The sequence below is a fragment of the Xyrauchen texanus genome, chromosome 12 (genome assembly GCF_025860055.1).
Source record: "Xyrauchen texanus isolate HMW12.3.18 chromosome 12, RBS_HiC_50CHRs, whole genome shotgun sequence".
Classification (NCBI taxonomy): domain Eukaryota; kingdom Metazoa; phylum Chordata; class Actinopteri; order Cypriniformes; family Catostomidae; genus Xyrauchen; species Xyrauchen texanus.
The window spans coordinates 38,235,260-38,249,326 of NC_068287.1; the positions used below are offsets into that span (position 1 = coordinate 38,235,260).

The 14,067-nt window shown below is 35.3% G+C and overlaps 1 protein-coding gene across 1 annotated transcript; it reads right to left on the reverse strand.

Annotated features, from left to right (window-relative positions):
• Nucleotides 1-6,026: 6,026 nt before the first annotated feature.
• Nucleotides 6,027-12,737, reverse strand: LOC127653108 (major histocompatibility complex class I-related gene protein). The gene is made up of 7 exons (XM_052139634.1): nt 12,544-12,737; nt 12,048-12,308; nt 10,494-10,766; nt 10,080-10,370; nt 9,174-9,286; nt 9,035-9,056; nt 6,027-8,937 (listed from the first exon to the last, which is right to left on the reverse strand). Exons 1-7 carry the CDS (start codon nt 12,656-12,658, stop codon nt 8,894-8,896), a joined length of 1,119 nt encoding a protein of 372 aa, XP_051995594.1. The 5' UTR covers nt 12,659-12,737; the 3' UTR covers nt 6,027-8,893.
• Nucleotides 12,738-14,067: the final 1,330 nt, after the last annotated feature.

Below are 14,067 nucleotides of genomic sequence, written 5' to 3' on the forward strand. Positions count from 1 at the left end.
TTTTTTCTTGGTGATAGCACTGAGGTATATTTGGCTTAGGCATTAATAACTTCTCAAAATTCTCCGGATTTCATTTAAATGTGTCTAAATGTGAGATCCTACAATTTAAAATCAACTATCTATCCACTGTGTGTAATATTCCTGTTAAAAGAATGGTAACCTATTTGGGAATTAAAATCTCTAAAAACACTGTTGTAATTGTCAACTCTAATTTTAGGCCTGTTATTGAAAAAATGCTAAAGAAATATTACTCGTGGTGCTTCATGGTTAACAAGAGATCTTTCTATTATAGGGAGAATTCTGTTTAGTAAGGCAGAAGGTCTCTCGTGAGCAGCATACCTTAGTGCCCCAAAAGATATATGCTCTCAAATGGATAAAATACTCTTTCATTTCATCTGGAGACGCAAACCTCATAAAATTAAGAAAAGTGTCCTTGTTAATAAATTATCTGATGGTGGGTTAAATGTTCTCAATTTTACTAATTTCAACCAAATTTTAAAAATGAATTGGCTTAAAAACGTTTTAAAAATCAAACAAGTATATTCGATATCATCCCATATTTGAAAAACTTGGGGGATTACATTTTTGTTGCAGTGTCCTTATATAAATGGTAAACTTCCTATTGCTTTGGCCAATTATCACAAACAAGCATTACTGTTCTGGTAATTTTTGTACAAACACAATTTTTCTCCTAGCAGGTGTTTTATATGGAACAATGGTAATATAATTCATAATAAGAAATCATTGTACATGAAGAATTGGGTTCGGCACAACATATTAATTTTAAACCAGCTTATTGACAAGAATGGGCAATTATACACATACCATCATTTTATTTCAAAATATATATATATATTTTTTTTTTTGTAAATGAAAAATAATTTAACAAAGTAATTAGGGCTATCCCCAATGGCATAATAATCTTAACCAAATTCTCAAATGTAGATATTAAAAATACAACCTTACAAAATCTTCAACTTTTTGTAAATGGTCTCTCCTTTTTTGATAAAAGTTTTAATAACAATTTAATAAGAAATTCCTTTAATGTCTGGTCCAGTCCTCCATGTAAATCAAAATGGCTTAAACCTCATTGTATATCTTGGCACAGCATTTGGACATTACCATATAAATATGTTATTTCTAATAAAGTAAAATAAATAATTTCCTGTAAATACAGCCATTAGTAGATATATTCATACTGTTTGTGATAAATGTACTTTTTGTAACGCATCATTTGAAGATATTGAACATTTATTGTTTTATTGCCCTTTTTCTATTTTTTGGACTGACATTAAAATAGACATGACAAAATTTTTCAACAAAACTCTTAATTTAGAACCTTATGACATTTTACTTTGCTTTCAAAACCCATGTTTTTCTGAAAAACAAAATTACATTATTAATCTTTTAATTCGTTTTATATTCATAAGACAAAATAACTCTCACATGTTACCTTTTGTAATACTGATCTCACAATATACTTTGAAACCCTTTCAAACATGAGATCACAAAACAAAAAGCTTATAAAAACAATAAAAATTTTAAATAAAAATAAAGCTTTTCAAATTCATGTAACTGCCCTAATATTATATAGCACTTTTTATCCCAGTATTTTAATTATTTTGCTTATTTATTTTTTATTTATTTATTTTATTTTATTTTTAGACTAAATATAAAGCTGATGTGAGGCCTTGTTTCATTATAATAGATGAACAGCACTGGGTTCCCATTCATTATTAAATCTTTAATTCATTCTTTTGAGATGGGGGAACAGTTCACCCAAAAATGGAAATTCTCTCATCATTAACTCACCCTCATCCCATTCCAGATGTGTATGTCTTTCTTTCTTCTGCAGAACACAAATGAAGATTTTGGGGAGAGTATCTCTGCTCTGCTGGTCCATACAATGCAAGTGAATAGTGACCAAAACATTGAAGCTTTGACAAAACAGATAAAGGCAGCATAAAAGTAATCCATATGACTCCAGTGTTTTAATAAATGTCTTCTGAAGCAATAGAGTTGGTTTTGTGTGGGAACAGACCAAAATATAACAAATTATTCACTGTACATTTTGCCATTACAGGCTCTAGGCACGATCATAATTTCAAGCTCGATTACATTTCCTAGTGCTTGACGAATGTGCAGAGTGCTAGATGGAGAATAATTGAGCGAGATTTATTTAGAGTTATATTTTGGTCTGTTCTCACCCAAAACCGATTGGATTTTTCAGAAAACATTGATTAAAACACTTGAGTCATAAGGATTACTTTAATGCTGATCTTCAAAAATCTGGCCACCATTCACTTGCATTGTATGGACCAACAGTGCTGAAATATTCTTCTAAAATTATTTGTTTGGGTGAGCTATCCCTTTAATACAGGTTGTTGCTAAACCACTAATCCTAAACCACATAGTGGAAGCCTGCTCACTCAGAAACATGTTGTAGTTATACAGTTGAAGTCAGAAGTTTACATTCACTTTGGTTGAAGTCATTAAAACTAATTTTTTAACCACTCCACTGATTTAATATTAGCAAACTTTAGTTTTGGCAAGTCGTTTAGAACATATACTTGCACATGTGCATGACACCAGTCATTTTTCCAACAATTGTTTACAGACAGATTTTTTCACTTTTAATTGACTATATCACAATTCCAGTGGGTCAGAAGTTTACAAACACAAAGTTAACTGTGCCTTTAAGCAGCTTGGAAAATTCCAGAAAATGATGTCAAGCCTTTAGACAATTAGCTTCTGATTAGCGGTGTACCTCTGGATGTATTTTAAGGCCTACCTTCAAACTCACTGCCCTTTTGCTTGACATAATGGAAAAATCAAAAGAAATCAGCAAAGTCCTCAGAAAAAACATTGTGGACCTATACAAGTCTGGTTCATCCTTGGTAGCAATCTCCAAATGCCTGATGGTACCTTGTTCATCTGTACAAACAATAGTATGCTAGTATAAACACTGTGGGACCACACAGCCCTTATACGCTCAGGAAGGAGACGCATTCTGTCTTCTAGAAATGAATGTAGTTTGGTGCAAAAAGTGCAAATCAATCCCAGAACAACAGCAAAGGACCTTGTGAAGATGCTGGAAGAAACAGGTAGATGAGTATCTATATCCACAGTAAACCTATATCGACATAAACTGAAAGGCTGCTCAGCAAGGAAGAAGCCACTGCTCCAAAACTGCCATAAAAAAGCCAGACTACAGTTTGCAAGTGCACTTGGGGACAAATATCCTCTAGTCTGATGAAACAAAAATGTAAATGTTTGGCCATAATGACCATTGTTATGCTTGGAGCAAAAAGGGTGAGGCTTGCAAGCCGAAGAACACCATCACAACCGTGAAGCATGGGGGTGGCCGCATCATGTTGTGAGGGTGCTTTGCTGCAGGAGGGACTGTTGAACTTCTCAAAATATATGGCATCATGAGGAAGGAAAATTATGTGGATATATTGAAGCAACATCTCAAGACACCAGCCAGGAAGTTAAATCTCAGCCGCAAATGGGTCTTCCAAATTGTCAATGACCTCAAGCATACCTCCAAAGTTGTGGCAAAATGGCTTTAGGACAACAAAATCAAAGTATTGGAGTGTCCATCACAAAGCCCTGACCTCAATCCAATAGAACATTTGTGGGCAGAACGGAAAACGCATATGCGAGTAAGAAGGCCTTCAAAATTCCAGCAACTTATTTGAGAAGGTTGTGGAAGGCAACCCAAAATGTTTGATCCAAGTACTACCAAATACTTATAAAGTGTAAGTAAACTTCTGCCCAGCTGGGAATATGATGAAAGAAATGAAATAAAAAGCTGAAATAAATAATTCTCTCTTCTATTATTCTGACATTTCACATTCTTAACGCATTGTAGTGACCATAACTGACTCAAGACAGGGAATGTTTTCTATGATTAAATGCCAGGAATCGCAGCTAAGTTTCTCAACTGCATCTGCTCGCTTGCACATCCTCTCGGAATTTCAAAACAAAGCATTAGGCTAAACTAAACCTTTGCATTTATTCCACATTTGTGCTTCATAGCTGTATGCATTGCATGCATCATGTTTTTTTCAGGGAGGACATCTTCCAGTCATTGTTTATATGCATGCTACCAGTTAGTGTTTCTGATCAACAGTGAAACGGCAAACAAAATGACAATAATTTTCAGTAGTTCCATTCGATTACTGTAGGGAATCCATTACATACTGTAGGGAACACACTGCAACTGCTGTCTAACTCGTTCGCTATCACTTTGCATTGCCACATACGCTCAAACTCACCTATCGCATTCCAATTGCCCACTTTATGATTTTGTTTAAATGTGAACACAGGGCGCATGCGCAGGGAATTCCGCAGGTTTTGCATCTGATTGAACGCTGGATTCACGACTCGTGCAGAACCTGTGCGCTGCAGAAAGGTTTGCATTTTGACATCATATTAAAATCCCTGAACATATGGGGATGTCACCACTGGCCAGTTTTTTAAAAGCAGTACAGCAAATATGAGTGAAGGCATGCAAAAATGTACCAAGAATTAACTGATAAAGAATTCGGATTTGCATATGAATATGAAATATGAATATCCAAATATGAGGAGTTCAAACCAGGGGCGCAGTATAGGGGGGGAAAGTTAGGACCATTCCAAATAGGTAAAAACTAATAAAAAATTTTTATTATTATTATTATTATATTATACACTATATAAACCATAATCATTGAGTATATTTCAAATAATAATACAATTAATTATGTCTTTGATTTTACTTATTTTGGCAATAAAAGTTAAATATCCCCATTGACCAAAAAGTAAACATACATATTGACCGACCACCCCCCTGTATCTGCATGAAATGGTTTGGTCCTGCCTTAGCGCGCTCATCAGTGAGTGAATGACGGTGTTTAGTTGCAGACAGTTAGTCGATGCGCCAGAAACACAGATTACAATGTTGAGTAGTATAAGAAAATCTGGTTTTCAAAAAAGAAAAGAGAAAAGAGAGAGCGGAAAGACAAAGGAAAGGGTGTCAATCTGTAACCCAGTTTTTCACCAAGAAAGGTGGGTAGTCTGTGAGTGGTAGTAACCTGTTGTCCATAGAGACAGAGCGTATTTAGGCCACGGAACAATCCAACCGTCTCCATTGACTTTGCATTGCGAGAGACTGCCTCCTTGTAATTTATGACTTATAACAAGCCAGGTGTGGCTATGGCTATTAACTTACCTTTTAATTTGATGTCACTGTTAGTGTTAGTTTATGACCATATTCCAAACCTCAAAACCTATTGATTTAGTGATCACTTGATCTGTTTTGTAGCACTATAATAGCCCTGATGTGAAAATTACATTTTACACGTCAACTTTATTTTGTTGTTGGCATATATGTGCAGTTAAGTTCAAACATCTGCTGTTTTCATTGTTCTGAGATGATGATGTTAATTTACTTTGAATAAAAAGTTAATATATATTTAGTTTTTTCTTTTTTTATATAATCTGTCATTAATTTTACAATAAAAATACATTGAGCCTGTAAAGGATTGCCTTTTTTATGGTGGCTTTTAATCTTGCATCAAAGAGTGAACTGCATACTGTATGCAGACTTGCATTTACAAATCACCAGCAGTAAATATTGTGCTAGTACTAGTATTGAACTACAAGAAACAAGACAGTTGCAAGCCTTTGATTAGAGTTATGTAAAGCTTTTGATGGCAAAGTTAGGCCCTAGAGATGTGGTGACAACAGCTGCGAAGAAGGGGCCCAATTCAATTTTTTTGTCATGGGGCCCAAAATTCCTGGCGGCACCCCTGGTTCAAACAGTATAAAACTAAAATATATACATATAGAAATAACTACTGAAGAGATCTGGTGGCTGATTTGCTGTCAAAACATTTTGGCAAACGGTCTTGCGTACACTGTACCGTAGCTGCGGCCCGTGCAATTTTATAGGCCTTCAGTGCAATTCATGCCATTAAGAAAACGCAGTTTCACAATGAATGAGACATCGTATCAGAATTAGAATCAGCTTTATTGCCAGGTATGCTTTCACAATCAATTAATTTTTCTTTTTTCTGGATGACAGGAGCTTCCAGTGCACAACAATACAATACAGCAACAAGACAGAGATAATAAAAATAATAAATAAAATAAAATATTACAAATAAATAAATAGAAATAGAATAAGAATAAAGACTGGATAGAAAATAAAGTATATATATAGAATAACACAATAAGACAATGTGTGTGTATGTATATATATATATATATATATAACACAACAGTTAGTTCCGGTCCTCAAATCTGATGGACGAGAGACGTTCCATGAGCGCTGATGATCTGACACCATCAGCACTCGGACGCTTCACCGTGTATCACTCCTCTTGCATTCGTTATCCTAAACTAAAGTGTAAGAGCAGCGCAGATCTGTTAAGAGCTAATGTAGGCTATGTTTTTTTTACATTACATATGTTTGTCAGCAAGTGGTGACAAAAGATCATTTTTGTGTGTAATATGAGCCAGTTGGTAACATGAAGTGAATCGTTAGTCATGGTTTACATAGAATGGAGCTCTGTGATTTAAACGAACAACATCAGTATTACGGCTCATCACAGCTGAGAGACAAACTGATTGATTACAGAACTCAAGGTGCTTACCACTTGCTGGAGTTTCCACATTGGATACATACTGTTTAAAATGGTGGAGGACATTGTGGTTTCTATAGTTAATGACTCCTGCGCACCGGTTACCATGAAATAGAGAGGAATAAACCTGCTTGATGCTATTTTACCACTGAGAAAACTGACCTTCAGAAAGCTGACAGCATCTCTGCTTGGGTGTGGCAACAGGTCATCACACATGCTCAGTCTCTCTCTCTATCTCTCTCTCACACACATCCATCCATCTTGGTTAATCCAATAACTTGTTCGAAATAGCACAAGCCGTGATACTATTTCTAATGTGACATTTTTGAATTACTAACAAAGGCTTGGATGCATAATTTGTTTTTAACTGTCATTAATAAAGTAGTTCCAGTTTTTCCTATTTTTTTTTTACATTTACTTGTTCTTTGAACTGTTGTATATAAGCAATATCACACTCGCAATCGTGCTATATGGCCCTAAATCAGCAATGCTGTGATTCGGCCGCAGGCCGAGTGCCGTAGGTAATCACAGCAGTGCTTATTTAGGGCCATATAGCACGATTGCGAGACCTGTTTGGTTGATAAGCAAATTGAAGGGGATCTACGTAGAAAGGGTACAGTGATGTCCTTCAGGTGGGCCAACACCAGTCTCTTAAATTATTTCATGACCACAGAAGTCAGGATGACGGGTCAATAGTCGTTATGTCCTGTGATTTTGGGTTTCTTTGGGACAGGAATGATGATTGAGCATTTGAAGCACCATTTGGATTCACACTGCTTCAGTGACCTATTGAAGATCAGTGTAAAGATGTGGGTCAGCTGGTTAGCACAGGATCTAAGATAAGTGGGTAAAACACCATCTGGGCCCTGTGCTTTTCTTGTCTTTTGTTTTCGGAAGCATGGCACACCTCTTCTTTACAGATCTTAGGTGCAGTTTGAGTAGCAGGAGGGGGGTTGCAGGAGGTGTTGGTGCTTCTGTGAAATGAAGGTCTGAGCGGGTGTGGGGTGTGAGAATGTGCCTTTAAAATCTACAGTAGAACACATTGAAGTCGTCAGCCAGTTGTTGGTTGGTTAATCATACATTAAGTAGCAGTCAACTAATAATACCAATTAACATTTTAAAAACACGTTCATGCACAAAAGCCAGAACCAAGGAGGTCTAATACCAAGAAAAAAGCTCTTTAATAATATTTGCGATTTAAATTTTGCTTGCAATAAAAAAAAATTCGTCAGGGTTACTTTTCAAAATTTGATCCGATACTGAATGCTGAAGCAGCTCAATTTACACTTAGAAAACTCCTGATGTTGCTATAACAATGCATAAAGCACTACCTATTTGCTTTAAGTGAAAATCAGTCCTCCTGTCCTGTTTAATTTATCAATCGCACGATCATACACAACATCTCAGGTTTTTAAATCCATAAGGATCTCTTTCTCAACTGCAATACCAGCGGTGATGACAGCCGACTCGTCAGCAAGATCTTGCGCGCTTCGCTTTCAAATTACGTACCTCACTTAAAGCGTGATTGCGTCACTCATGGCCAGCTAGAAGGCCTGGATTGGGACATATCCTAAAGACCACACCCACAAGAACAAATAAATCAGTCTGATTGGCTGATGAATCTGACAATGCCTATTCACTGCAGTGTTGAGGGATTCGGAGTGTGGGAGTCGGAGTGTGATAAGAGCTTTTCAGTCTTTTCTGTCATTTTGTCAATAAAAAATTATTTCTGTAAATGTAAATAAAATAATTTGTGTGTTATTTACACAAATCTACAACAAATAACTTTAATCAGAATTTTAATCAGATTACTTTACTAATTATTTAACTGGAAAAGTAATCATATTACTGATTACTTTATTTTTAGTTTACATTATAAAACACTTTTAAGCTCAAAATAATTCAAAATAATGTCTATATTTCTTTCATAGAAATTGACATTGTTACACAAATGTCATACACTCTGTAATCACATTTCTCCTTCACAATGACTCATTACAGGACCATAATTCATGTATTCTACATAAGATAACATACATAAGATTCTACATAATAGAAATAAGCATAATCCTAAAATGTATTTAAAAAGTATTTTTTAAGTCAGTAACTGTAATCTGATTACAAGAATTTCAAATGTAATGCATTATACTACTTTTTTTTATGTTTTTACTAAAAAAGTAATTCAATATCAGTAACTAATTACTTTGTCATTGGATTACACCCAACACTGTTTAGAACAAGTCAAATTAGAAACTTCTAAGTGGTCACATCTGTTGGTGTCCTGCAATTTCTGCTGTCTGGTCAATGGCTGAAGAAAGACAAAATGATGATGCATTGTTATATTTACATATTTAGCTCAATTAATACAAATTGATTGGTAGATCTGAACAGGTTAGAAGACTAACCTGAGGCAGGTATGTAGCTGGCCTGCAATATGGAAACAGAAATACAAATATGAAGCTTGGCCAACAGATGTTAAACTTTAGCAAAAGTTGATAAAACTTACATTTTATGTTAGAGGCATGTTTGAGTGTGATTGAGTACCTGATCAGTCTGTTTGTATCTCTTCCTCCATATTTTAAAGGCAACCACAGCTCCAATCACACACAGCATCACAAGCACCAAGGGAACTACAACAGCAGGGTCAGGACCCGGCTCTGCACACACAGACACACACACACAAAGATAGCTGATTGATCATAATCCACATTTTTTCACAGTTGCTGAACAGTGTTTGAAGTGTTTCTGTGATGGTTTTGTCAGGGGTTTTTTCATGGGCTACATACTACCCATAAAGTTTTCTAAAAGACAGAATCTGTATGTGCAGAAAGTTCTGCAAAATTCTACAGAATTGCTACAGCTGTCCTTCACAAATATTTTATACATTACCGTCCTCTTGCATCTTTGTAGGTCCTCACAATGCGAGTGAATGGTGGCCAGAACTTTAAAGTTCCAAAAAGCGCATAAAGGCAGCATAAAAGTAATCCATAGAACTCCAGTGATTAAATCCATATCTTCAGAAGCTATATCATATTTGTAGGTGAAAGCTCAATAGTTAAGATTTTTTTATATACTATAAATCATCCTCCCTGCCCAGATAGTTGTGATATGCATGAAGAATAACCACTGGAGCCAAATGGATTACTTTTATGCTGCCTTTATGTGTTTCTTGGAGCTTCAAAGTTTTGGTCACCATTTACTTGCATTGTATGGACCTACAGAGTTGAAATAATCTTCTAAAAATCTTTGTGTTCTGCAGAAGAAAGAAAGTCATACACATCTGGGATGGCATGAGGGTGAGTAAATGATGAGAGAATTTTCATTTTTGGGTGAACTATTCTTTTAAATATTTTTTGGCTAATTTGATGATGCTTTCAGCAACCAATAAGAGCGTTGTACTTTATGTGTAGTGCATAAGCCTGCCTCTGTGTTTGTGTAAATTCAGGATACCTAAACAGATATCAAGTTTGTTATCCAGGCTTAGGTGAGTAGCAGTACATGTGTAGGTGTGTCTTCCTCTTTGCTTTTCGGCACTTAGTTCCATACTCTTCCTCATCTGGTACGTTCCATCAGCGTTGGGCAGCAGTTCTCCTCCTGTAACCTGCTCCTCATTTACTGGTTGGCCATCTTGGAGAAGTGTCAGGTTGATGTGACGTGGGTAAAAACCAGTTGCCAGGCAGGTAATCCGAACCACACCTGTGTCACTGTAAGAGTGTTTAATCACTCTCACTCTGGGCTTTACTGTAGGAGAAAAAGTGAAGCTACTGTGTAGAAAATGCATCATAATTGTTTTCAAAGGCTTGAGAACAAAGCAAACTAAAAGTAGAGAGTATTTTTGGCAGTTACATTAACTATATTAGCTACCTCTTGCCATCACACGGTTCTTCTCCTTTTTTAGATATTTCTTGAGTTGGCTGATGCACAGAGGACGGTAAAAGTGGGCAAAGAGCCATGCGTCATATTCCAGCTGTGCTCTACTCTTTAACTCAGGCCATTTCCACTGAGTGTGCTGGTCTCCCTGAATGTTATAGTGTCTCTCAAAGCCACTCTCACGATTGAAGGCTTCCAGGGTCATCATTCGACCAGGCTTATCATGGAAAATGTCACAGCCAACCAGTCTCTGCTGCACATGAAGGCCTAGGGAAGAAGTATAGTTTCACACTTAAACATACTGTATATAAGGCTGTTTATCACAAAGGACATTTTTCACAGTAGTGCATGGGAAAGAGGGATAGACTTACAGTCTCTTCAGTTTGATGTACTGTTGTTTAAATTGTTTTGGAGAAACATGAAAAAAAAACTTTTTCCCAATAACTTTTATTAGACAAAACCTCCAGATATAATGAGTTATAAGACTGAGATTAAGATGTGATCTAGGAGCGTTATTCAGTGCATGCCATTGAAGAAACTGTAAGTTAAAATATGGCACCACTGTAAATACGGTCTACTGCTACACTTTTTACAGTATTAAAGGGATAGTTCACCCAAAAAGGAAAGTTCTATCATCAGTTACTCACCCTCATGCCATCCCAGATCAATATTTAAGCCCTTTTTACCATACATCTATGGTAAAAAAGGACTTAAATATTTATCTATTTTTTCACCCACACTTATATCATTTCTGAAAACAAGAATTTAACGACTGGAGTCTTATTTATTACTTTTATGCTGCCTTTATGTGATTTTTGAAGCTTCAAAGTTCTAGTCACCATTCATTTGCATTGTATGGACCTACAGAGCTGAGAAATTCTTCTAAAAATCTTCATTTGTGTTCAGCAGAAGACAGTAAGTCATACACATCTGGGATGGCATGAGGGTGAGTAAATGATGAGAGAATTTTAATTTTTGGGTGAACTATCCCTTTAACACAGTTAAAAGAGTGCAAAAAAGTCAACCATAAAAACAAAACTCAATTTTGCTGAACACACACTGTACATACGGGTTGTATTGTAGCTGAATAATGGACATATTTGAATGCAACAAAAGCAAATAAATAACCAATGTGAATCTTTGTAAGCTGAAGAAGGTAAAGCTACAGAAATCCTTTGAATGTGTGTGTGAGTATGTGTGTGTAAGTGTGTGTGTGTGGGTGGGGGGGGGGGGCATGTTTATGTGGTTTATGAGAACAATTTTTTAGGTTACAAACTGGTAATTACAAGGGTATTATGCTATAAATGTGATTTATGAGGACATTTATAGTGTCCCCATAATTTAAATAGCTTAAAAACCTATTAAACGATGTTTTATTGAAAATGTAAAAATGCAGAAAGTTTTTTGTGAGGGTCAGGTTTAGGGAATAGAATTTGTACAGTATAAAACTCATTATGTCTATGGAAAGTCCTCATAATGATAGGTAGACCAACATGAAAATACTGTTTCAGATGCACTCTTTAGAGACGTCCATAAATCAATATTTACCTTTTGTATGGTTTAGGTAATTAATTAAATAGTGTGCTTTAGTTTTCATGGCCTCGTGCATGTCTTTACAAACTGTTATTATGGTCAGTTGCTCAGTGGCATTAACCGATTCTTGTGGTATCTCCTGGACAAAACTTCTCTCTTGTGAATTATAGTGACCAATGATGAGATCATCCAGCATCATAACTGCAGTGAACTCTGGAAATAGGGCTGAACTGTCTCCAGTCAAATAAGTGGCAAAGACCCACAAGGAATGTGACCCTGGGAGAGAGAAGAATTTGATTAGATCAGAGAATTTCAACTTCATTAAAAGACACTGAATGGCTGCTGGAGGAAAAAATCATTGTGTAGAGCATGCCAACTTTCACTTTAGAGCAGGAAAATAGGAAAATAACAGGAAAATAATTTATATGACTACATGGAAAACAGGAATAGCATTATGTGTTCTTCAGTATTAGTGCTGTAAAACTGTACTTCCACAAATAATGTTGCTTACCCGAGTCAGAACATACAGGGGCTGACAGCATTGCGCACACTGCAACGATCAGACAAAACATTCCTTTTACAAGGTGTAAACAGGGAAAAAAATCCTTTTTATGCTGTGAACGCATTAGAAATATGACAACTATCTATTCTAAGTTTCAGCATGACTCTGAAGAGAGTATTAAAGTAAATCTTTGCAATGTGGACTTCCTCATTCTGAAGTCATTGGGTGTGGTTAGAAACACAAGTCATATTTTTACCACTAGTGTGGGGAAGCTTTTGATTTCGTTTTCTCCCAAAATTATAAATAGCTACAAAACAGTTTAATACAAATAACACAATACTTTCCATAACACCAGTTTGTTACTTTACACTGAAAAATATACCTGATCCATGAGATAATTGCGTGCAATGTCTAAAGTTGGATTTTGAGGATTTTTTTTTTTTTTTAATGTTGCAAATTTACGTAGCTTATGAAAATCTCTGAAATTATCACATTTATTCTGAGATAAAATGCGTATTTGTCGTTTTCAGTTTTGTTCAAGATGATTTAATCAAAAGAATTTCAATAACTGTAAGTAAACGTATTTGGGGTAAAAAGTCCCCCATTAAAACACATTGTTTTTCTTAATGGGGCAAATAGATTTGATATGAGAAATGTTCAAAATGGGCTCAAATTGACTGATCCAATCACACTGGATATTCATTTGTTTATAGAAGATGAAATGTCAAATGTGACTGAAAATAACAGGAAATGGTGCACCCTTAATCTGAAATGGTTATTTTTATAAGCATAACCTTAATTCATTACTTTATGAAGCAAAATGTCCTTAAGATGTGCCTTTAGCCTCGTTGTACCTTATTCCTCAACCGTTCTCTTCTAAGTAGTGTAAAAAAAAAAAAAAAACCAATAATAAAAAAGGTTTTTAACTTCTTGTGTAGTTTTTATTTCCCTTTTTTGCATTTCAACAAATCATATTTCTATGATTATTTAATATCTATATAAATGTACTTTTACATGATATGTATTTCTTTGTTTATTACAAGACAAAAGAAAACAGATTTTCTATGTGACAGTGATGAATAATCAGTGTCCCATTTGAGTGTTCTGTACATATGCAGATTATACATGCTTCATACTCTAGGTGGCGCTGATGTGTCAATGATTGACTTGATTTACATTTGACTTTTCAACAAAGAAACGTGAATCTAAACTAGAGCAAGTTTAGCGGTATGATATGACTGTTGTCATTTGGGTGTATTGCTGAAATTATGTAAATTGTGCATCCATTTAGACTCAGACGGTGCCTGAGAAAATACATATATGTGTATCTTAAGTGTATAGATTATGTGATATGTGTCGCTCAATATGTACGTGTCATGAAAGTTCAGTGTGGAAGTAATGAATCCTGTTCTATATTTGGTGCATCATCTTTTTGATATGTGAAAAATAAAACATCAAAATATATCAGAATATATAATATTATCATCGTCTTGTATATGTTTTGAAAATTTGACATTATCTGGCCATTTTGAA

What these genes read in the sequence shown, in the direction of transcription:
- LOC127653108 (XM_052139634.1), bottom strand. Translation starts at nt 12,658, where the DNA reads ATGCGTTCACAGCATAAAAAGGATTTTTTTCCCTGTTTACACCTTGTA. An exon ending in GATACAAACAGACTGATCAG is followed by an intron (nt 9,057 to 9,173) that starts GTACTCAATCAC and finishes TCCATATTGCAG; the next exon opens with GCCAGCTACATACCTGCCTC. An exon ending in CAGCTACATACCTGCCTCAG is followed by an intron (nt 8,938 to 9,034) that starts GTTAGTCTTCTA and finishes GTCTTTCTTCAG; the next exon opens with CCATTGACCAGACAGCAGAA.